A 25,486-nucleotide genomic window follows, 5' to 3' on the forward strand; every position below is an offset into this window, starting at 1 on the left:
CCAACCAGTAAAATAACTAGAAAAACTGAATTACATGTCTTTGATCTTCTCCCCTCTGTACTTTCCTCCTTATATTCATTTTCAAAGCTACTGGGGGAAGCAACAGGAGGCAAAAAAGCCAAAAGAGTTGCCTTATTTCCTTTGATCAGCAGGAAAGCAGTTAACAGTACTGAACCTGGCTACATTGGGAAGTGGTGCTTTCTATGTACATGAACAACAAGGGCCACTTTTTTTTCTTTCACAGTGTCTCCTTTCTGCTGTTAACAAGAGTCTCCTCAGCTCTGGGCTCACTCCTGCAGTCAGCATTCCTTCCCTGCTTCACTGGCCATTAAAACAAAGCCTTGTGGTTTTAATGGACACAGAGACCCCTCTGAGCCTGCAATGTCCCCTCTGCATCACAAGGGGCAAAGGAGTGTTTAACAGATCTGAAATATAAAATACCATTACCAGGCAAACAGGTAAGTGCCTGCCAGCTACCTGTGCAAGCAGAATATTTATAACTTCTTCATTCTCATTCATTTCTTCTTTGGAGACATCCTCCTTTGAAAGGCTAGCAATTTCTTGTGCAATCTTTGTTTCACACTCCTGCCAGAGAAAGAAAACAACATTTAAAAGGACAGCTTCCCTGGTCAGTGTATTTACTCTAAAAAATATTTTTTTAATGCATTATTTTCCAAATTTAGAACCACCATCACAGTTGTCTTCCAAATTTCGAGCATGGTCTGTCCCATCTGTGGGACATAAAATAGTTTAAAAAACACTTCTCAGATTTGTTAACCTCAAGTCTTCCAGTAATTCTTCTTGGTACTCTAGGACTCAATACAATGAGCATGTGCCCTAGCAAACATTAAGCTTTTCATCACACACACATTTTTCGTGAACAGCTGTGAAGATCTCCCTGTCCCTATGAGAGCCAGCTAAGCAGAAAACACAATTGCTCATCAGGCATGTAAAGTTAAAATGAGAAAATCTGCAGCAAAGAAGACCGAAAGGTGTTTTGATCTGACTAGGTGTCTCTGCACTGTTATGGATTAGGATCCATGATTTAGCTGTCTGGCCAATAAACAGGAAAGTTACCCACCTGTCTCTTAGCTTCTCTTAGTTTCCTTTTAAGAGCTGTTAAGATTCTCTGCACCTCCCAGAGTCTCTCTTCTTTGGATAAGTCTTTTATCCCTGCCTGCAAGTCTCTGTGTAAACAGTTCAGAAGGAACTCCTAGAAAGATTGCCAAAGAAATCGTCTTTAAATATAATGTACCAGAGCAGATTAAAAAGGAAGATGTTTCTTGCTTTGTGGCAATGGGCTGGGAGTTCTGGTTTCAAACCTTGACATGTCCATGAACAAGTGTTAACACAAACCCAGCATGGATCCAGAGCCAGCTGAAGAGCAGTACTAAAGAAATTACCCTCCCTAATGGGCTCTCCTGGCCCTCCTCCCACAACAAAAGTACTGACCTGCATAGCAAAGCACTCCATGGATGACACAGCTATGAGCATCACAAGACCATAACAACTTTCCACACATGAAAAAGGAAAGGAAATCATCAAGCTCTTCCCAGTGGTCTCACCAATAGGATAATTGTGATGGACTTAAAGCACGTGTTACAAACTTAGGAGAATTTTCTAGTGAATGTATAAAATCCAGGGCAAAGATAAACAGAAAAACACTCAAGTAATTGCCAACCTGTCGCCTGATTTCTTCTTTGATGCTCTCTTGTGTTTCTGGAAGTGCTGGCATTGTTGCCATATTTGACCAGCGAAGAGGTTTTGTCACCTGCTTGAGGGTCACATTTCCAAAGAACTCTTGAACATGTGTAAAAAACACGTACAGGACCCGGTTGCTGATCTGAAAAGGACAGGGGGATATTGGTTAAGATGATTTATTCTCATCATCTTTATCTGCAAAGCACAGTGTCCTCCAGAAACAGCAGCCTTTAGTAAACCTTTCTGTGAGCCACAGTCATGTCAGTCTGTCTTGAGATTAAAATCTGGATTGAAAAGTATCTTTACATTCAACAATGCGGTGTTGGCCTCAAGGGATCACTTCACTGTTTCTCTTACCTGTGCATCTGAGACACTTTCATACTAAACTCAGCATCTTCACATCTCTTAAACAACCAGAATTATTTCCATCACTGATAGACATAGAAATGCATTCAATCTCTTTGTACTCATGTAAAGACAGATAGCAAGAGGGAACATCAACCCTACTGTGTTATACCTGATGGCTGGCTACACCTGCTCTCTCTTCCCCCAACCTCTAAGTATTCTTACAGCTTCTCTCTCTGATGACTTAATATAGTAGAAAAAAGTAGTATGCAAGTATCTTTCATTATATTCCTTGTTTTAACCGGTGACAGAAGCAAGTATATTTATTTTGATACTTTATCTTCCACTGACATTTAAAAAATTATCCTGAAACAAATATTAGAGTTGTGTCATTACCTGCACTTCAATTGCTAAGATCTAGTTACCAACAAAACATGATTGGGCCTGCATTGTTTTACCCTAATTGTAACTTCTTTTCCTAGCTAGAGAGGTTTCTGGCATAGCAAAAAAGCCTGGAATAACAGCTGGCCCTTCTGCTACTGGGCCTCCACCTGGACTCTAATTATAAAGTCAGGCTTTTCTAACATGTGGTGTTTGCTCTAGAAGATCCACACCCAGTAATGCCACATTTTCATCATGCACAGGACTAATTCTGAGCTGTGTTTAATTAAATATTTCCAAGATGTCTATTAAGGAATCAAGCAATCCAGAAACCACAAAATCTTACTGGAAAACCAAGTCAGTTGTTATTCCCCAGCCATTTGGCTGCAGACAACAAAGCCATTTTACCTAAGTCACTACTGCATCAGGAAGATCTACGTGCAGGACAGGGTTCATATTAAAATTAAGCAACAATATCTTAACTAAACTATCACTGAATCAAAACCCCACAGAAATTGTGTAGCTGTTTGAATTACTGAACAAAATCAACATTAAATGACTTCTCATAACAGAATTGAAAGACAGCAGTCTTTGTAATACTCTGATAATAACCCAAATATCAGACCCACAGTATGCAAGCCCACACGCAGAAAGTCTTTTGTTCCCCCTTTCCCAGCATTTCAGGTTCCTGAGGCATAAAGAGGAGCTGTAAATTAGCTACACTGTATCAGACAATACCCAATTCCCACCTGCAAAAGAATTCCTACAAAGAAATCTTTCTTGGGCTGCAGTTCTGCTCTAAGCCTTGCAGTGTGGAGCACGTACCTGAACAGTAGGGCTGAGCACTATAGAAATATTCTGGATGTTCATTTTTGTTTCTAGTTCCTTTGCAATAACATGGTCCATATGCACAATCAGCCATGAAATCAGGAGATGGTTACACTCTGGCAGCTCTTTGAGCAGCTTCTGGCACTCCTGAACTTTCTCAGCTTCTGTGCTCTTTCCACAAGCATCTTCAAAGCGGGGCATGAGCTCTTTGGTAAGCAGATTTTCGGGCAGTTCCCGTAGGTACTGTTTGAGCAAGCTGGCGACTGTGTTGGGCTCATATTCCTCCAGGTTTGGAGATTCCTCGCGATCATAGGCTGCCTTCAGCTCGTCAACTTTTGATTTTATTCCTTGAAATAGTTAGATCAAGAATTAAGAGAAAATTTGACTGTAAATGTCTGACAGTTATATTTAAACTTTTGTTTTTGGAGATGCCTTTATTTCACCTCTCCTTACAATTTCAGATAATTGAGAAGCACCTTCTAAAAGTTATGCACATGTAACAAAGTGAAAATCGTGACTCAAAATTACATGAGGTCACTGGTTCTAAAAGCACTGACTACTCCTATGAAGCAAAACCAAAGCACTGACAGAGCTCTGAATCAGAACTGGTACCAGCATTCCCTTTCATCAAGGAACACAAAATAGGGTGAGGAAAGGCTGGGGAACTCGAGATCAATTGTGTATTTGCATTAAGCTTCTTTCTGGCTGTTCAATTACCCATCCCTAACCCAGGCAGCAAATATGTTTTTAGTTCAGATGCTGTGTAACAAGCTCTACCTATAGCAGCTTTCCTTTGTCAAAACAAACCCCACACTTTTTAGTTTCCACATTTCCAGCTGGCCCTCCTCAGCAGAGGAATCTCACACAGGATCCTTGATTTGAGGCACCACATGATTAAAAGTGTGTTCACAATTATTCGACCCAGCCAAGATTTTCTACAAGGTGTTTGTATAACTCAGTGACATTCCGATCTTCCTAAGCTTGGGGAAATTTCATTCTTGCAGCTCAAACACCCACTCAAGTTACACCAACTTGGTGCACAGCCCTGGCTTGGCTCATACTCAATGAGCACAACTGGGCACACTCAGCCCCTGGAAAATGCCAGGAAAACATGCTCAGTTTCACGGCCAAAATGAGCCATAACAACAGTGGCAATGCTCTCTCTGAGCTCTCAATTTAAACAATGCTACACGCACAAGAGGGAGCTGTTGCACTGGAGAACATGTACAAAGAACACAGCAGAAATTAAGGAAAACACACCTGTGAAAACTCCCAACACATCGTGTGTAAAAAAATCAAGCAACAAAAATGTGTCACTAGCAACTGCTTAAGGTGCTGCAGTATTTCTGCATGCCCACCAAACAGCATGCAGATGGACAGCAAGAAGACAGCTAATGAAGCCTTTAAAATAATTTCATTACTGGTTTACAGTGAAGGGTAACTTGATTCAACATGCTTTTCCTGAAATTCCTTTCCTTGCTTGTTCTTGTCCCTTCCAATGTAGCCACAGAAGTACTTACAGGAGCTGAATTTCTGGTGCACCTCACAAATAAAGGGACTGTTTTGTCCAATGTGACTTAAACTGAGGTTTCACTTATGTAAGCTGGTGTTACACAACTACCACACATAATTAGCTGCTGTTGCTAACCTTAGTGAAACTTGCATTTTCTGCTTATAAGCAAATTTGCTGAGAGAAAAGAAGTTTTCAAGAAAAAAATATACAATGGGACTAAATGGAAAAAGCAACTTAGTGGGAAGCATAAGCAATGAAATGGTTATAGCTCATCTTTGCTTTTGCTATCAGCTACCATTATATTTCTAAAGCAGAAGAAAAAATACAATATACTAACACATGTTAATTGCTACCATCCCATGACAAAAGCCAAAATAGGTGTGTCTTTACTGGCATTAAGTAGTACCACCACATTACCAATTTTTTCTGGTACTTCAGACCTACAAGTCTGCTAAACTTTGGCTAACCTGATTACCTTCTGGATAATTAATGGAGCTATAAACAGTGTACCTAGATGCTGGAAGTGATAAAATAATAAGAAATTTGCAAGTAAAGACCTTAGGAACCTGGATGTCAGTGTGCCCAGAGTACCTGAAACTCTGTAGATGCCTTCACATTTCATGCCATACTTCTCTACGTAATCTATACATTCACGGAAAACTGCTGGCAGGCGGATGCCATCGTACATCATGGTCCTGTCTACTGCGTCAGACAAAGGAATGCCAAACACGGGTCTGTGACTTGGAACATCCACTTGAGGTATCTCTGTCTCTTGAATTGGCTTTTTCTTTTTCTTCTTCTCTTTCCACTGTTTTACAACATCTGCTGCAGTTAAGTCTTTTGACTTTTTCTCTTTGTGTTTGTCTTCCTTATGTTTTTCTTCCTTGTGTTTTTCATCTTTGGGTTTCTCTTTTATTTTAAAATCCTTCTCCTTCTTTTTGGAAAAGCTGGGTTTCTTGAAGACATGTATTCCCTTGGAGCGCTTCAACTTGGAAGGACTTTCAGCTTCATCACCGGAACTGTCCTCTTGAAACGCAGCGTAGCCTTCCGCTGTTGGGCAAAGCAGGAGAAGGGAAGGGGACAGCTGTGAGTCTGTTTACTTTCCAGACAGCAACAACAAGAAGTTGCATGTAAGGAGGAGAGGGAAGAAGCAACAAGAATTAAAAAACAGTGCCCGTCTGACTCCTCGGAAGGTTTTCTTTAGTTAGACACTTGAGTGGATAAGGATTAAATCAAGTTGTATAATTACATCAAAGATAAGCCACAGAGCTCCTGAACGATCTAAACAATGAATACTTTATGTACTTACTCATAATGGCTATGTCCATCTTATGGGCTAGATTCCCATCTAATAGTCAAGGAAATGCAAAATAAAAACAACTGTCTGGCAACTTCTCTATGTTCCTGCAATCAACAGTATAAGAGTTGCTGTTAAGGATCATCTACTGCATACATAGAAGTCTAACAAATTTCAATTAACAACAAACTAAACTCCAGCCACCTAAAGTCCCAATCCTTTTCCAAAATATTATGAATTTAAAGACAAGTATGAAGTTAATAAAGTTTCAGCCTCAAATAAAATACAAAAAACCCCACCCCAAACATAAACCAAAAAAGCACTAGCACTTACTTTTCACTAGATGAATAACACAATTCCAGTAACACTAGAACAATACCTGCCCATGAAAGTGCAGATTTGCCTTAAAAAGCACATGGGAGAGATTCAAACAAGTCCCTGGGCTGAGCACACCACTGCAGCAGCAAACATCCAAGTGCTGTCTAAAACATGCACCAGGTGCTTTTAAGTCCTACGCCTCTGCAGCTGGCCCTGCCTCACCTTCAGGCAAGAACACAAAAGTCTTTAAAGGTGGATTACAAAAAAACCCCAACAAACACACCAACAAAAAAAAAAAAAAAAACCAACCCACAAACAAACCCAGCAACACGCAATCCAACACAACTTTCAAGCCCACTAATTTTAATTTTACATATACAGAACCCCATGTAAGAAAAGTAAGCCTGAAACCTGGTCAACAAAGGTGACATTGGACATGCCATCTGCACTAGCCAGGTCCCCAAGGCAGTGGGCAGCAAGCCCCCATTAGGAGCCCTTTGAGGCTCTTCCACTGCCTACAGGCAGAGCCTCTGCTCGAGTGAGGCAGCACTGACAGCCAAGTGCTCCTGCTGCCTGAATAGTTTTGGGCAGAGGAAAATTACCCTCTTGATAATATTCGAGCATATCTCGCATGAGGCTATCAGCTATAATTTTTTCCAAGTGGAATATCTGCAGAAGAACCAGGGGGCATTTAGTCTTTCCTCCTTCCAATTCTGAACTATACCAGACTGCAGAGTTTCTCAGCATTTTTTCAGCATATAAAAGAACTGTCTTTATTTTGAAGCCTCCTTGACTGGTAGAAGATAGCTTGTCATAGTCAAACAAATATAAGAATTGTATTAAAGCATGGAACTACCATAAGATAATTGCAATTGTTGAATCAGCTCAGTCTTTGCAGCTGATACTCTTCCCTAGGACTACCAAACACACACTTTCCTAGAAGACTGAAAAAGATTGTAGAACTGTTTCCGTCCAAGTGGATTTTAACATAAAAATGCAAACATTAACTGAAGGCCAACCAGCAGCCAGGACTTCTCCTCCCTGCTTACTGACTATGTCACTTACTGCTTTTTGTAAACTAAACCCAGAAATGGGCAAGGATTCAAATCTCACTCTGGTACAGAAGCAACTGCAGATCCACCAGCTACAGGACAAAGCAGGAGGACACATCTTGTGTTTTATGAGAATGAGATGGGGCTGGCACCAAGGTTCAAGATGAACTTCAGAGATGTAATTTCCAAACAGAGAGCCAGGTGTCTCCCAGAGAGAGCCCGGAACAATCTGCCCTCAGTGCTTCCTCCTGGGTAGCTGTGACAGCTCCCAGTCACACAGCGTGGGGGTCCCACATGCACACCAGGAAGTGCCAGCACTGGCACACAGGCTGGGAGGTTGGTGCCACCAACAGAGCACTGCTTACACATCCCAACATTGCACTCTGCAACACAAGCCCCAGTGCCTTCCTAGGTCTGTGGTAATGTAACACCAGCAAGAGAACATTACTGAATCTGGTATTTCTTGAATTCGTGAGAAGACATCAAAGAGCAAGTTAAATACAAACCCAGCCTTTTAAAATTTATCTCAGTAACATAAGTCAACAAAGCTTAGAAACATAAACTAATACAGATGCACACAGAATATCCCAAGAGAGGATTTGCATGTCTCTCAAGAATAGCCTGATTTTCTTTACTATACTTTTGGTTATAAAATTGCTGTACCTCTTTCACCAGTGATGCAATTTACTGAAATATAAACAACTAAAGTTTATATAGAAGAAAAATTACCAAAAGTGCTTGAAAAATCAGGTAGTTTTAAATATGGAAAGAGTATTACCTACAGTATAGTAAACTGGTATTTCTGTCCACTGTTTCCTCAAGACTTGCAGGACTAATAGTACCCATTTTCCCATCACTCTATGCCACTGACATTTTCCTCCATCTATATGAGAACAGTACTAATGTAATAAATACTCCAATTTCACCAGCATAATGACACAGCATAATCTGCCAGTTCCTTTTGTTAGACCTTCCTTCCATAAGCATGCCTTCATTGCAGTTATTTTAAATGCAATGCTTCAAGTTACGTTACATGTAATGTAATGCTTGAAGTTCCCTTATCTTACTGAGAATTATAAAAAACCCTGTTGTTGTTGTTGTTGTTGTTGTTGTTATTAACAACAACAACAACAACAACAACAACAATAAATTCCAGTGTTACTCTGGAAAAATCTAGTTTACAGGCTTATAATCTTTGTCATGCAGCAAGTTCAGTGTCTCTATCAGTCTGCATACTTGGGAATACTTCTGTGTTCTCATAAAAAAGCACTAAAGTCATGCTGTAGTATTTATTGTTAACTCCAAGGGTGGCATTATTCAGAACTACCACTTATCAAACCTACTGCAAGAGACATTTTGTCCATTGGGTCTCTGATGGGTTTTTTAAAGTAAATTACAACTCTACAGCTGATTTGGCTCCCCAGGGAAATCTGCAGCATCTGTAATTAATTAATTGAAAGAAAACATGGATGGCTTTTACATATGAGAGAATTAGTAGGTCAAATATGACTGAAGTGCAGTGCAAGCATGAGTTACCTAATGTCAGTTTGTCAGAGGGACTGTCATCAGATTGTACAGCATTTCTAAGTACAGCATTTCTAAGTAAAACTAAGACACACAAATGCACAATGAGCTTGAATAGATGGCTTCTACTTCCTCTCCTTGCCCACAAGATGCATTTTTATTATCAACAGAAACTTCCACCTTACAGACACTACCAACACTCACTATACAACTTTCAATTAGATCAGTTTGTCTTTAATATTCACTTGATTCACTGATGTCACCACAGCACTGCCAAACAAATTCTGCATGCAAATTACTCTGCAGCACCGTGCCAGCAGAGCAAATGAAGCTGAAGTAAGAAATTTGTCTTACTTTATTTTGATTTAAAATAATCACTGGCATTAAAAGTCAGACTTTTAAACTATCTGCAAATGGTACTTTGCTAATTAAACACACAGTGGTACATAGAAATATACAGTGATTTGTGAGCAGAACAGGAAGTAGCAACGCACCCTATTTATCCCAAAGATAAACCCTGATATGAAGAGCCTCTAATCTTTATCAGGTGTAAGAATAACCTTTTAGTCTGCACATCTGAAAACTGTATTCAGAGCTTCTCCACACATTGGACAGTAAAAATGTTTTGCTTGCAATAGCAGTGGTTTGGTTTCAGTCCTCATCTACATTCCAAAGGAACACAGAGGAGCCCTGTCCAACACATCAAGGATCCGTCTTTCAAAAATATTCCCTGAAATTTTCAGAAGAGTTCATATCGATGATCCTACTGACCTTTCATGTGATAGTTTAGTACAATTCAAATAATTCTCCATTTTCTTGAGAATTGTACAAAGAAAATCCAGATTCTTGTAAACAAAAAAAATCCTAGCTGTATATTGAACCCATTCTGCCCATCAGCATCAATCTTCAGAAGTAAAATGAATAAGCAGAGTAAGATCTACTCCATACAGACTCTTTATCTACAGAAATTCTAATGGGAAGAAGAGCTTCTTCAGAGGTATTTTACCATAACATTTTTCTTCTGCAAGGAACTGCATGTTTTATGGCTTTATCAACATGTGATTAGTGACAGGTGGTTAAACATTTTCAAAAATCAATTACAGTGGTTGCTGTTTCACATAATCCATTGCTGCTTAACACAGATCCACTTTTGCACTCCTGCTGTCACGGGACAAGTTCTGTTTGAGTCAGGGAACAGATCTGATTTAAAACTATTCCAGTAAAAAGAAAATTCCTTTTAATCCCTAGTAAGTCTCCTAATCTAACTCACTCTACAGCCAACAAACACCCAGTGTATCAAAAGAGAGGGGAGAATAAAAATTAGTGGCTGAAATATTTTTCCAGTAGCCGATATTCCACATAAGAAACAATATTATATTGAATTTTCTATTACCTCCAAAACACTTTTCCCCCAGAATAATTGCTGTCAGTAACCTATCATTAGGTTACTGACACTAACATGAAAAAATCAAATCATTAAATAACTATATCTATATACAAAGATATGGAAAAGGATTTTTTGCTAGCACACAAAATGCTTTTTTATATAGGTGATAATAATGAAGCTAAGAATACATTACTCTTACAGAAATTATTTACCTGAAAAACCAAACTGAGTAACTTTGGGGTATTTAACCTTCCCTGCTGCTCTTCAAGCACTTCTGAGGTTTACATTTAGAGTATTATCAAAATAGTTCAAGATTTTGTGGGATTAAACGCAGATACAGTTTCAGGTGTTAGAATGACTTTGTCATTAATTCACTAATATTGCAAGTTCAAGAAACACTCACTCTGTCATAATGTAATGTTAACTTGTCTTTTTTTCACTGACACGTTCAGTTATATTTGTTTATATCCCAAACAGCATCATCATGGCAGGTTGTGCACTACTCAAAACCAAAGCAGGTAACCAGAAAAAATGAAAAAAACCAATCTGAAGACACACAACAAAATTGAAAAGGTGAAATAAAATGAAGAATCGAAAGGATGGGAGGAATAACAAAGGCCAAATCTGGAAGGAAAACTCTTAAAATCTACCATGATAAGCAGCTGTACAGAACACTTGCAATTTAGACAGGTAAAGTCTATGTTGAGGGTATATTTACAATATTGATTATTTTTGGAGTGTATGAGATGTACTGAAAGCTTGGTATGCAAATTACTCTTCTATCTGACTGGCAATTATATGACAGACATATATTAGGGCCAAGAAATGCTGAATGCCCTTGACATTAGTGCTGTAAGAGATTATTTTGTTCCTCCCAGATTTTGCATTTTTGTGTTCTTTGAGGGCTTTTTCATACCTTTAAAGGTTCTTTTAAGTAACAGAGATTGCTTTATATCAGCTATAAAATCAGCAATAAAATGTGTTGCAATCTCTTGTGGAAAAAAACAGTTGCAGTGCCAATGTGCACAGACCCGTGTGGATTTGCTGAAGTAGCATTTTTCCTCCTAAACAACAGCCTTCAGCTACACTATCACCATGAGACATCCTGAATTCCATACAAAGAAATCCACACAATGAAAAATGTTGGCATCTACCAGTTCCAGATTTAGAGGTGTGCAATACAGAGCTCTAACAGAAAGCTGGACAGCAAAAAAGCAACTACTGATAGCCTGAATTTAGACCTATCCAATCAATACCGAATTTTCAATGCCAATCCAGTAATCTGTATTAGGTCAATATGGTTTACATTACAGAAAATCACTAATGAATCACTTTTCTAAAAACCTGTAGGAATTTCAACTGTTGGTTTTAACTTGAGGATGCATCTCTGAGTTACAGTATTCTTTAGGCACACAGTTTTTAGTTAAAATAGCCATAGCCTTTCTTAACTGTGGTAGAAACAATTCCTGCATTCCAGGAAACTGGTTTGATTAAAAGCAGTGCAGTGACAGCAGATTCTTAAGGAGTGATTATTTAAATATGTGCATGCATATTACAAATAGTCATCATATTAATTCTAACAGAATACTGTCTCACTGTTTCTGATCTTCCAAATTCCACATTTGAGAAGAAGTAAGAAGTAGCAGGATACACTGTATCAGAGATTCAGACATTCTGAAATTTTGCTAAAACAAATATCACTTACAAAGTACTAGCACTTGGGCTGTGATATTTAGGTTTTAGAGACTTGGACAGGAAGTGTAATTCTGGTATTGAGAGTGCTCAGTATCAGCTTAGTATTTCCAAGTGCCTTATTCTTTCAGAATATGTAAAAAAACTTTCTTGAATAAAAACTATTTCATGTTTTGAAAATTTTCTGCACAAATATAAAGGTGGGAAGTAATAGTTCTGTTGTTTTGGAGGACGGGTAAGCATTTAAGAAATTTCCACTCTGGATACTGATACACTGACAAAGGATTCTATAGTCAAAGCTTTACCTTCTAACCTTTGCTCAGTGAGTTCTGGAAAATTCAGATCTCAGTGTTGGTTTCCACATTTTTGACCTCTGCAATAATACTTTGGCACTGCTGGAGGAAACTGCATGATCAGACTAAACTGAGAAGCTAGAGAAAAAAAACAACAGAGATTTTATGACTGCTCGAATAATGGTGCAGTGTGCACATGAAAACGTGGGATGGTACACTGAATAAGGCAAACACAGAAGAAGGGGGACACATGGGAAAAGGGCTACAGCTGTTGAAACTGCTTCTTCCAAATGCACAAGTGTACAATTCAGATCAGACATACAGTTTTATTCTAGCTGGCACCTCAGCTATGATTAAAAATGGATATATTTGGAAACACGTTTGAAAACCTCCACTTAGAACGTGAAGAACCACTCCATGCCAGAATTTACCAATGCATCATGAAAGGTTTTGGATAAATGCATTTATTAGTAATTCTGGGCACATGCTTGGCACCTGTATCGCACAACAAAAGAAAATTAAGGTGTGGAGTTTTTTTGCAAGAGAAACAGGTGCTGCACAAAGTCTGCTTGTAGCAGACTAAATTAACTTCCTCCACATTGAAACAAATTTAAAAGAACCCACTGGGAATACTTAGCAATTTTGAGAGAGAAAAAAGGAAAGAGAACTCGAAAGCATTGAATTAAAAAGAGAAGTTGTCTACTCACTTCTTTTTTCTTTTTTCTTAAATTTTCCTTTCTTCTTCCCATGCTCCTTTTCATCATCAGACACTATATCTGGAGGCTCATGTAAGCTGTCGTGAGGTGGTGAGGGCTCACCGGTGCGGTACAATCCGGGGAATTTTGTAGGACTGATCTCTTCAGAGCTGGGAGTACGAGCCAGTCCCCCACTGTGTTCTACCCGCCGGTGTTCACTGGGGCTGCTCGTGGGAGGCAGGAAGCACTCGGTCATTCTGATACCCAGAGAGCAAAGTGAAATCTTCTGCTACCTGTCCATCACACCTGCATCAGAAGAAAACAAAAAGAAAACCCACACAATTTTAAGCAATGGGTTTCAGAACACTTGGTTTAGAGCTTTACCCTGAAATAATAAACAGCAATCCCTTCTACAACAAGAGTTCCAACTTCTGCCAAGACAGAGTAACACAACATCAGGTCTTCAGCTCAGTGCTTGCAGAATTTGTGCATTAACTGTGCATTAATTGTGCATTAACATTTGAGCCATATTAACATGAGATCTGACACTTTAGCCATTTCTACTCTATGATATATAAAACATATATATATGTTTTATATATATATGTTTTAACTGTGCATTAATTGTGCATTAACATTTGAGCCATATTAACATGAGATCTGACATTTTAGCCATTTCAACTCTATGATATATAAAACATATATATTAAGTATCTGACTATTTTAATTGTTGAAATAATTCTTACAAAATTCATAGGCAGCTTGCATACTGATTGGTAGTATTTACTACAAATTAGTTTCCTAACTTTAATTTTTTTGGACATCAAATAGATTTGCCTGGAAGCTCAGAGTGTTTGTGAGCACTGCCCTTAAGGCATTTTCTTCTTTCCCAAGCATATTTTATAGATGCAAATAAGAACTCACCTAGCCTGTTGCAATAAGGGGGAAAATAAAATAAATACAGCTAAAGCAAATCCATCTTTTAATTATGCTGCTGCAAATTAAAGAAGGTAAGAAAATAATGATTATGCTTTTCTGGTATACAACAATTTCCCCTCTGAACAGGCTCTGTACCAGCATCTGCACCCAGATGCTGGTACATTGTTTGCTTGGGAGTTATGGCCAAATAAAAGTTTATACAAAAATTGCTAAAGGAAGCCAATGCATAAATTCTCAGCAGTGGCACTCATAAGCAAAATCTCTTCCTAGTACAGATAAATTTCAGAAATTCCACAGAATGGATATCCTGTATGGGACACCGCACCTCCGGAGTCCACTTGGCTGGATTTGGCCCCTTGTGTCTAAATGGTCACAAAGGACACATTCCACAACACTCTTCAGCAGTATCACTCAACTCCAGGGCGTTTATTTACAGATTGGTAGCATACGGAAAAAATACGACACGGTGTTGTATTCTGCCCAGTTAATACTTATAGATGAGTCCAGCTAAGTGGGTTTTGGGGAGGGTGATTTGTTCACTTTTTTGGGGTTGGAATTTTAATTTTTTTTTTTTTAATTCTCATCTTTCAGCTCTCTGTATGCAGATCAGAGTGAAATTTTAGAGTATGTATGCAACAGTATCTCCCTACAGGTGATCACTCACAGTGCTTATGGAAATTACCAGTTACTCAGATCAGAATTTGAATAGGGCACAGTAAGACACAGAATTATGATGAGACAATATTAATGAAATCTTTATTTAATACTGTTCATTCCTTATTCTAGCTAAAGCAGAGGCACTGGCTAAAATTAAGACAATGGGGTGTATTTGCAAATGCAATAAATTAAGACTGTACTTATGTTTGTTATTTTTTTATTTTACAGCTTCAAGAAAGCATTACTTTCCTATATGTAACATTGCCTAGGCCTTTAAATAAGGGAGAAATTTTATGATGCTCAAATTATATCAAGATCTATCAGCAGAAGAGAGCTTTTAAGCCTACTGAAAAAACCTCTTCCACTTTACTAATGGATGTTAATGTTCTACTGCCATATAAATCTTTACATTTCCTTTGGCTTTTACCATTTTCTTCTGACAGCAATAAAAGACTGAAAAAACCATGGACCTTCTAGGCATTTTGAGAAGGAACATTTCTAACAGGCTTGCTCTTCTGACAGTTTCTCCCTCTCAGACTTTTTCTTCCCAGTCTGTTACTGCCTCAGTCCTGCCTCCCCTCTGCAGCAGGTCCCTCCCCTCAAACTGCTTCTCTTCACCTGTGCAGTTCTCATGTGTCAGGGGATTCAGTAACTCACTGCTGCCACATGAGGAAGGTCACACTACTCCCCCATTAACTCTCCTCTGCCTCCAATTGCAGCAGTTTGCTCTTTGTGAGATGATTCAAGTTCCTAGCTGCTCCAACAGGCTTCTGCTGCTGAGCTGGCTTGTGGAAAAGCTCACCAAGCACTAGCAATGAAAAACAGAGAAGTGGTAGAACCACCATGACAGGAGTGCAATCCCTGTCTTTGGGCACCTCTGTTTTATCATACCGCACACACAGCTACATCTCCTCAGATTTCAGTTATTTCTTAGTATTTATAACTTAAAACTTTGATTTCTTTACCATCAAGTGTCAGCACTCCCATAGCTCTCGTCTTGACTTACCACTCTGTTTCACCTTCAATGTATCATAGACAATCTGATCTTCATCTGCTTTGGTCTCTGTGACTCAAGCTCAGCTTCCAACTTTCCCCTCATCTTGTTTTTCATCTGTGCAGTTCCTACTTTCCTGCTGCACACCACTTCCTTGCAGATAAAATTCTCTCCCTTCTTCCTCTGTTTCTTCTACCTGATTAGTTGCCAGTCCCCACTTCCTCCTGAATGTTCTCTGCTGCTGTTCTCTGTTACCTCATCTTTTCACCTTGTCCCCATTCCTCCCACTGGCTCTCAGTCTCTCCCCAGTACCACAAGAAGTCCTTTCTTACCTCCCTGCCAACAGCAGGCTTCTTGACTCCCACCACTTCTCCTTCACTTGACATTTGACTCCTTCCACAGGAGCCACAAATGCTGTACATGACAGGATCAGAGAGCTTCTCGCAGTTCTGGCACCTTCTCAGACCTAGCTACTTTTTTCAGTACTCCCAAAATGCAGTTTCTTGAACCACCTTCCTGCTCAACACTGAGTCAGTCCTTCAGAATAACTGAATGTCAAATAGAAGCCTTCACTGAACATGGGCAGAATTGTGACCTCTCCTCCATCCCCCAAGGAAAGACTAAATTACAGGAGATTTTAAACATGGAAAGAAGGTACATCATTAAAACAAAATCTCCTCCATCATGCCATCACCATCTTTCTAGACCATAGACTAAGCAGAGGAAAGTAGGTCGGGGAAAGGAAGGAAGATGCCTGCACAGGCAAAATAATGTGGTTTTTCAAGTCTCATTTTTGAAAATAACCAAACTCTTTCCTAAAAAAAATCAGTCTAAGCTGCATATTTAGTAAGTAAAGATGAGATTTAGAAAAAAAATAAAAAAGGGAAGACAGAGAGACATGACAGCCAGCTTTAATAGATCTCATTTTTAACAGTGTATCATCTAAGTTGGTATGAACACAGAAAAAGAAAAAGAAACATAGTCTGAAAGACCAAATTCAGCTCTTTCATTCACTACAGAAGGCTCCATTATTTCTGTTTTGCACTGAGTCTGTACTGTGACTTTGTGCTTTGTACCAATTGCAACAGCAGAAGCAAATTAGAGCAGGTGATTGCATGCACAGATGTTATTTTGTAAAGCTTCTGGGTGGAATGAAGGATGTGGATTTTTTCTGCAACAAGTATTATGCAAGACCACATCTAAAGCACAGTGGGTGTCCTCTGGTCATTCCATTTTGCCACAAACAGACACCTTCTGAATACCTGGGTGTTACACTGAAAATAGTCCCAAGAAATCACTAATCAAAGGATGGAGGCAGAGTGAGGACATTCACTCAGCTACCAGTACCTGCTCCACCATAATTATCCAAAAGTAAGACAGAGAGCACAGCAGTCCCTCACTCATCACCACAGACCTTCCAAATATCTGCATATGTGTGAAGGACCTGATTCTTGCAGAAGTGAGGCACACCAATTTTGGACAAAAATATCCTAGTAACAAACACAGCTCCATTTTGGAAAGCAATGAACCATAAGAGGAATAAAAACTATCACTTGTGGGCTAAGTATGTCAAAACACTTCAGAAACCATGAGTGGTACTCATATAACTGTTGAGACTCCGGAATAAGATGAGAAGATCCAATTAGAATTTATTTATCAAGACTATACAAGGTCTGTATCACATCTAAGTTCTGTATCTACTGCATTTTTTACAACACACTGAAAAGCTTAATACAAATCTCTGTTTTCATTTGAACACTTCTTAGATGGCCTCTGATGTAATCCTGACATTTGACTGTATGGCAGCATTTCAGTCTTTCATTTAATAAGCAGTGGCCAGGTATAAAATCAGTGCCTTTTCCTTTCTTTAATAAGGCAACACAGCCATAAAAGGAGAAGGAATAAGGAAGTACTTCATGTAGACAGGCAAAGCAAGTTTAAAATTTCACAAGTCACAAGTAATCACACAAACACAGCATTAAGTAACTCCCCTGTGAGTCATGCACTCTTCATAATTGGCAAAAATTAAAGCCTCAAGAAGGGACTTCACAGAATTTTTTTGATAAAAAGAATAAAATACAAATTGTTTAGCAGAATTCAGCTCCTCAACCTCAGATTAGTTTACAGGGTACGTGATGCCATGAGAATGTTGGAAAATTTACTTCAAAGGAGGGTGTATAATCATACATTTGAAGTCACACAGGAGCAAGCCGTACATTTTTCAAATAATGCCAGCATCAGATCACCCCTAAAAGTAACAAAACTAGCTTTTGTGTGGTCTCTCATTTACCTGTAGATGGATAAAGTCTGGCAGCTGCAGCACCATCCAAGGCATTTCAAGTTCGGCTCTGAGAGTCCATTCCAGCTCAGGAGTGATATACAAACAGACAAAACTACTTAGCTCTCAACAATCAGTGAGCTACAGACCACATCCACATCTGAGTGGGCTCTTGGAGGAGCCAGCTCACATTTAGAATATGCAGCTGTATCCAGAATACTCCTTTTTACTGAGGGTATTCCAGCTCTTTAATAATCTAATCAGTATGGAGCCAGTCTTAAAATAAATAATTAAATAATACCATAGACATTTTAGAAATATTGAAAATAAGGTTTTCAATCCCATTATGATAAAGTCTTGCAATTGCATGAAGATAAAATCTCCAGATATGTGGAAGCACATGCTTTCCAGTTTGGTTCACTTCAGGGAAAACAGTATTACAGCCCCTAGCCTACAAAATTCTGTAGAGCTCCATCAGGATGCAATTCACAAACTGCTTCCAAGACACATTTTGGAAAAAACAAAAATGGGATCCCTGGAAGGGGATGGATGGTTGAATGCTTTGCTCCAGGAGAGAGCGCATTGGAAAGAGATGGACCAGAACTGCCTAGGAAAAGCCCCTGTCCCATGGTGCTGCCTCCAGCACTGGCTATACTGTCACACAGTAAAATAGGAATTTTACTGTAACATCCCACTTCCCAGAAGAGGCAGGTATCCCACTACCTCTCCAAAGCAAGTAGTCTAGAAGGAAAGTCTGGGCACAGATCCTTGTTACAGGGTAAAAACCAAAGCCCTACACAGAGGGTACACAAACTGTGCCCCACAGGTGGCTCCCCCTGCCCTCCCCACCATGTGGCTCATTCCATCCTTCAGGGATATCAGAGCAAGTCCTCCCATGTCTTTCCTCAGCTGAACCAATGGCCATGGAAGCAGTTTCAAAGCAGTGTTCTACATTATGATAACAACCAAATATTTAAGAGGCATTCTTGCAAATAACTGTCCAGGTAACAAGCTGTTTAATTGCTTTGCATGGCAGCTTTCTCAAGTAACAAGCAGAAGGCCTGAACTCTGCACCACAAGGCACACAGGCACTGCACCCAGACCAGACTTCTGCAGGAGTATCTTCACTAATCGGCCACCTGCACTGCAACTGCTACTGCCCACCCTGAGAATAATTTCTCATTCTCCAAATTTCTTGTGCTACTCCACTGTTCAGGATTTTCTGTTTTTAACCCCAGCAAATCCTGTTCTTGGTTCCCATGGTCTTGTCAGCACAAAGTAATCCAATACCACCAGTAACAGTACTCAAGCCTGGTACATTAGTTTCTCACTCATGGTTTAGTCACACTCTTCCCCAGATTATCTCCATTTGCTTCCTTGTCCCCTTTCCTGCAGTGCAGCTCCTCCACAATCAGGACTGCACCTTGTCTATCTCACAATCTTTTCCTCACCAAGCAGGTGTTCACAACCTGGACCTGTGCAACACCAGTTTCACCATTCCTGTTCTCCACACCCAGTGTCTCATCTAACCTCACCTCTTGGCTGCTTGCTGTTTCCCAGGTTTCCCTCACCACCTTCTATTTCTCCCACACTCAGTTCTCATTAAAACTTCTGCAAATTATGGGCCACACATAAGCAAGGCAATCTGGGAGGTCTTCTCCAGCCAAATACAGGTTCCCCCTCTAAATTACAAATAGCACTAAAAAGATTTGCCTGATTAGCAAAATATTCATTACAAAATATTCATTACAAAATATTCATTATTACAGAAAAGAGATATTTTCTTGCTAGCTGAATTCTCAGAAACAGTTTGAGGAATGTAGTTAGTGCTTTAAAAAAAAAAATAAAAAATTGAAGTACCAGCCTCTGATACAAAACTTTTCAGCCCAAATTAAAATTTGGTAGCTTTTGATAAGAGCTGAATTGCTGAGAGTTGAATTGAATACTACAAGTGTCCTGCTAACATATTGAACCCTCCTATACTTCTGAAAACCACCACACTGTGCAACATATCTAATACCCACTATTGTTTAGACTGGCTTTAGAATTATTCCTGGTGTGACAACCCTGCCCCTTCTCTCTTATCCGCCTCTCCAAATTCCCACTTATACCACCAAGAGAACAAAAAGTTTTACTTTTAATACTTAACAAAGGAAGGCAGGAAAATACAAAAAAAGGTGTGCAGTTTACTTTCTTAATCACTATAAACAGCATCACCATGGGTTTTGTCTGCCCTTGGAACTGTATCCAAGTCTTTTTACAATTCACATTTTCTGACAAGCCCTTCAAAGAGCAGTCTAGTCCCCAAAGGTCTGCAGCAAGTTGTACAGAGATTATGATTTTGCAAATTAATACTAATTGTTATACTTTAATCAGTTCCTGGGGTGGATCTATTTAATGACAAATTCCTCTGATCAGAGATTTAAACTACAGCATTGCTCAGTCACACTCCAGTACCTGAATGCAGCCAGCTTGAGAACAGCTGTCAATTTAGTGGAGTCAGGGGAAAAAAACCAAACATCCTAAACCCATGACTAGTTGAGCTGACTGTACTACAAATGACGTTTAAAAAGCAAATGCAATTCAAAGTAAAAAATGCAAAATTAAGCAGAAGAAAAACCAATGGATTTGGCATAAAATATTTTACAGGAGTTTTAAGCACTTCTGCTGTTCTTTCAACAGCATCTGCAGACTACCCGTGACAGATCAAACAACACAGAACAGAATCTAGTCTTCCAGAGAGGCCAGAGCTCTACACACTCAGTTCCAACACCCAGCAAAAAACAACTAAGCCTATAAAAACTATATTTTTGTGTTTTGTGGGGATTTTTTAAAAAGTGTCTCAGCTAACACATGCTAAAATACTAGAAATGGCAAGGGTAAACAGCAATTACCAAAGACTCTTTGCTTTGGATTTAACAGTGGCAGCAAATCTGGGAATGCCCACACACCAGAAATGCACACTGCAATGCCCTGTAAGAGCAGTAATTCACCTGGCAAATCCAACAGCAGCAGTGGAGAGGCAGTAAGGCACTGTGAGGCTCCTGCCAGCATTGGAGCTCGAGCTCTGTGGGACTCTTGGGAACACGTTCAGCTGACACGGGCAGGCAGGTGCCCCTGCTGCTGCAGCACCATCACCTTTTGTACCCGTGCCAAGCACCGCGAAACCAGGACTGGTGTGTGCCCCTCTACCAACATCACTTCACTGGGGTGTCTGCTGGTTTGTCCTTCTAGAGCCACCTGCTGCCACCCCCAAACACAGAGTGCCACAGAGAGCCTTGCCACACTCCATAAACCTGCTTAACACGTAGAGGGAACGGCAGAGCATGGGTGCTGCACGGAGAACTGCATGCTGAGTCCAGACAGTGTGGCTTTTTAATCCAGTATTCAAATATCATCTTTCAGACTGGATATAGAAAAAAAATCAATTAGAAGCACCATGCTGCTTCACTGAATTGGGTGAATTGTGATCGTTATTTTATTCATAGAATTTTCAAACAGCATTAACTTTGCAGAAGTCACTTCATAATCCTTTAACTGGGAGGGCAGTACAAACAATCCTTACCAAAGGCAAAGAATATTCAATTCTGTGGCCTTATCATACCCAGAAAGAAGACATTTCTGAAAGTTTATTAGTGACACACAAACCTTTAGGGCTTGAACTGTGAAAATTACCTTTCTTATGCTTTACATTGCATTTTTGCCACCATCTATTGAGCATAGATGAAAAGATCTATCAATTACAGGACATCACTTGAACTGACAACTCCGTAGCAGAAGAGGAAGCAAAGAACAGCTTTGCTTGGATCTCTTCATAGTGTGATACAGGACACAGATTATAAATTTCCATGTATGATTCTTTTCATGTTTAAAACCCTGCATGTTCCAGGGCAACAACGGCAAAACATGTTCAGTTTCTAGTGAATATTAAATGGAACTATGGTGGTTGAGATCAAACCCATTCTACCATAACAGCAGAAAGGAAAAGTAAAAAAAGACTTTGATCCAGAAATAGTTTATTTTTAGTGATTATTTAATAACTGTTTCTATCAGCTGATTATTCTTAGTGATTATTTGATATCTATATCTATCACCTTTGCTTTTGGCTTAAAAGTCCTGTTTATTATCAAGCTAACATCAGTGGCTATTGACCTGAAAGTCAGCCTTCACTGGTTGCTTTATTAAGTCCAATTTGAGTAGAATCAAGCACAGACTGGGCTGCACACAAACGTTTTCCCAACTTAACAATAATGGATCGATGTGTAACATTTCTGTGCTCCCAGCACAGCAGTTTTCAGCACAGCCTTATTGTAGATATAGCTCTACCCACCAAAAGGTTTTTTTCTGATGTAGCTTGTTTTATTTTGAGATCTGTTTTGAGACATGCCAACAAAATAATTGTTTTGCTGATCCATGTTATGTCTGCAGCAGGAACCTGCGGGAATAGATGTCAATGTCTTTCAAATTCATGTGATATATATAAAAAAAAAGAAAAAATTAGCATGGTATGTTACGTCTCCATACAAGAGTAGGGCTATACCATCTCTTCTTCCCAGACATATTCCCATTAATGCCAGTGACAGCTCTTCATCAACACCACATGAAGGATTTAGCCTTTCAGCAAATTTCTGAATTTTTGGTTATTTTTTTCAGTACCATACGTAGAGATGGGATTAACAAGTTCTGCTTTCCATGTCTGCCCCAGATTCACTCAATACCCAAGGGGAAAGTCAATTTAAATATTTACAAGCTCAGCAGATTATTAATTATGATTAACATCACCACCTCCAGGGCTGAGATGTTGCAAAATGTCACGCATGTGAACACAGAAAGCATTCAGAAATACATGCAAGGCAAGGTGTGGCACCACCCACCATGGGGCAGTTCTTGGTCTCTGCAGAGAAAGCAGGAATCTGCCATCCATTAAAATGCCAGTTACTGGGACAGCAGCAAGACCCACAAGTTCACACTATTTGCCTTGTCTTCTATGCCAATTTAGTCAGCCTTAGAAGAAAACTTACATGAAATACCTGCCTTCTAGAAAAATGTATAAATATCCTTAGAATTTAAAATTAAATTCACATATACTTTCTAAAACAGGCTTCATTTAGCTCAGTCTGTAGCATCTACTGCAGCAATTTTCAGCAATCCTACATGTTGAGAATACCACAAAAAACCTCCCATACCTTAAGAAATTCAATGATTGATGTTTTCAACCTACTTGTCCAAAATAATAAAAATTAACTGAATAATAACACAAATGCAACATTAAAAATACTGTATGCTTCAGAGATGGAGGAATGGTCTGGTATTTGATAGCACAGGACCAAAGAAGATCTGATTGCCTTTCCAAATCTGTTGTGTTGCCTTGTCTAAACATAAGTCATGCTGTTTTAATTAAAATTAGAGCAGATAGTTTGATGGAAGTCTGAAAACACATAAGACCAAAGATGGCCTTTGTCCTATCCCTCCCTCAAAAGAAGATAAACTGCCTCCATCAGTGTAAGGCAGTTTTAAGAGTGCTGAAATCCTTGCACATAAGTACTAAAACCCACCAAATGTAATAAACCTACATGTCAAAACATTCACCAAAACTGACTGTTCTAATGATACACACCAACTGCAAACTTCTTTTACATGTTTGTGTGTATTTTAGATGTGTTTGAAGTTTGACTGAAGTGACATTAAAACCTTACTTACTAAAGGATTTATCAAAAATGAGCAACCAAAAGAAGCACAGAAAACTGCAAAGAAATTTAATCATAGACCAAATAAAATATCATAAAATTGCAGCACACAAAATTAATGACATAGGTAAAACTGATGTGCCTTCTCCACTGCTTTTTGGGGTTGTATACAGGTTCCGGCATATTCAAAGATACATTTTGAAAGCCATTGCCAGAAAATTAGTTCTTATTTATCTTTGTGAAGGAACATGCATTTAAATATACATCCTAGTATATCAGTCACACTAATATACTGTAGCAGCAAAGAACTCCACAGGTTCATCACTTCCTCTTTCACCTGGAAAGTTGAAATTTGTTTCCTCCAACAATGTTTCAAAACCTGACTGCTTAAAAGACATCTGCTCCCCAGTGGTGCAAACTCCATGAATTTTGGAGAACTGCAACCCCAAATTTCAGAATGAAATCTTTAGAAGCATGACCTGTGAAAGATCTCTGCATCTAGAATTAACAAGTGGCCAGCATGTAGAAAACTTAAGAGAATTTGTCAAGATTAAAACACCTAAAGAACAAGAAAAGCTAAAACCACTGGACTGAAATAATCCAAGGAGTTTCTGGGTAAATCTGTTCAATCACTTGGTATTTTTGCCCCCAACGTTTTAGTCCATTCAATCAATTAAAAATATCCCATAAAATATAAAAAGCTCCTTAGGCTGTCGTAAAGGAATGGTATCTCCTTTGAAGCCACCACAACTGAAATGCAGAAAAGGAAATTACTCTTTTCTTTGAATCCAGTTAAAAAACAAAAGGTATTTTGGGTTCTTTACAGTTTAGCATTACACTTTTATATACAGCATTTGGTTCACAATATTAAAATCTACTGGAGCAGTACAAATACAGTAAAATATCTGTCAACTTAATTACCTTTTATCAGTAATTATACACTACATTAACACACTCAGTATTAAGTATGTGAAAGCAGTATACTGGATATAGGAAAACAATACCAGAGAATTATGAAACTTCCATAGTATTCATGGCAGAAAACCACTACTACTACCATGAAATGAGAGAGTTTAATTGCTGGCATGTTTAGCACTAGAATTTACATTCAGCACTCAATTTAATTCATGCTAATAAAACTCACTGAAAATTTATTTTCATGGCAACATCCAGAAAAATTCTGCACCTGACTGCTGATCCTTGTATTTACAAAATACAACAGGGCAGGCTAGAAATGTTAAAGTAGCAACAAGCTTCATCAGCAGGGTAAGATAAATGTTAATGGCTTCACAAAAGCCGTTAAGAGGATAAACATTAAATTATAGCTTCAAGTTCATATGTGTAAGTCCTATTTTACAAGTTAGATATGATTTTAAAGAGAAGTAATAACCTTGAAATTTTCTAACTTTTTTTTTTTTATGAGAAAGAGAAGCTGCAATTTTTGCCACTGTGATATCCTTTTTCTACTAGTGTCAAGTTAAGAATTATCATCATATATTGTGTTTTCAAAAGTCATTCTTCAAGCTCTGGTAGTAGAGTTCTATGATCAGTTCCAAGAGCTCCTTTCTGCCAGATGTCTTGTCCTTTAGTGACAGGAAAAGCCCAGAGATCCTACTGAACTGTGAAACAGGAAGAAAACTTCATGAGCTGCCTTCACCTAGATAACAGAAACCTGTGAAATTTTCATACTAGAGAGGACGAAAATGTACAAAAATACATTTTATCTATACATAACTATTGGAATTGACTCAAGAATTAGTCACTGCTAAGAAATGTACAAAACAACGAACACGAAACTAAATTTATTCTCCTTAAAATAAATTTCAGTTTGGTCCAAACCTGCATTCTGATTTGGAATGTCAAACCTTACCACCCAGCACCCGCTCCTCTTTCTTCCTCTCCAGC

The 25,486-nt window shown here is 38.9% G+C and overlaps 1 protein-coding gene across 2 annotated transcripts in view; it reads right to left on the minus strand.

Moving 5' to 3' along the window:
- Positions 1-25,486, minus strand: part of RALBP1 (ralA binding protein 1) — a 33,119-nt gene that overhangs the window by 3,014 nt on the left and 4,619 nt on the right. The window contains exons 1-7 of one of the 2 annotated variants that reach the window (XM_077184215.1): positions 13,039-13,176; positions 6,078-6,172; positions 5,360-5,818; positions 3,253-3,602; positions 1,682-1,843; positions 1,082-1,213; positions 478-585 (exon numbers count right to left, since the gene is read on the minus strand). In XM_077184215.1, coding sequence (XP_077040330.1) covers positions 478-585; positions 1,082-1,213; positions 1,682-1,843; positions 3,253-3,602; positions 5,360-5,818; positions 6,078-6,096 — 1,230 coding nt within the window. In that variant the 5' untranslated portion in view covers positions 6,097-6,172; positions 13,039-13,176. Of the gene's footprint in view, positions 1-477; positions 586-1,081; positions 1,214-1,681; positions 1,844-3,252; positions 3,603-5,359; positions 5,819-6,077; positions 6,173-13,038; positions 13,333-25,486 lie in introns of those variants that run through there. The other variant, XM_054635113.2, reaches the window with a different exon arrangement.

Source organism: Agelaius phoeniceus, chromosome 1, assembly GCF_051311805.1.
Source record: "Agelaius phoeniceus isolate bAgePho1 chromosome 1, bAgePho1.hap1, whole genome shotgun sequence".
NCBI lineage: Eukaryota > Metazoa > Chordata > Aves > Passeriformes > Icteridae > Agelaius > Agelaius phoeniceus.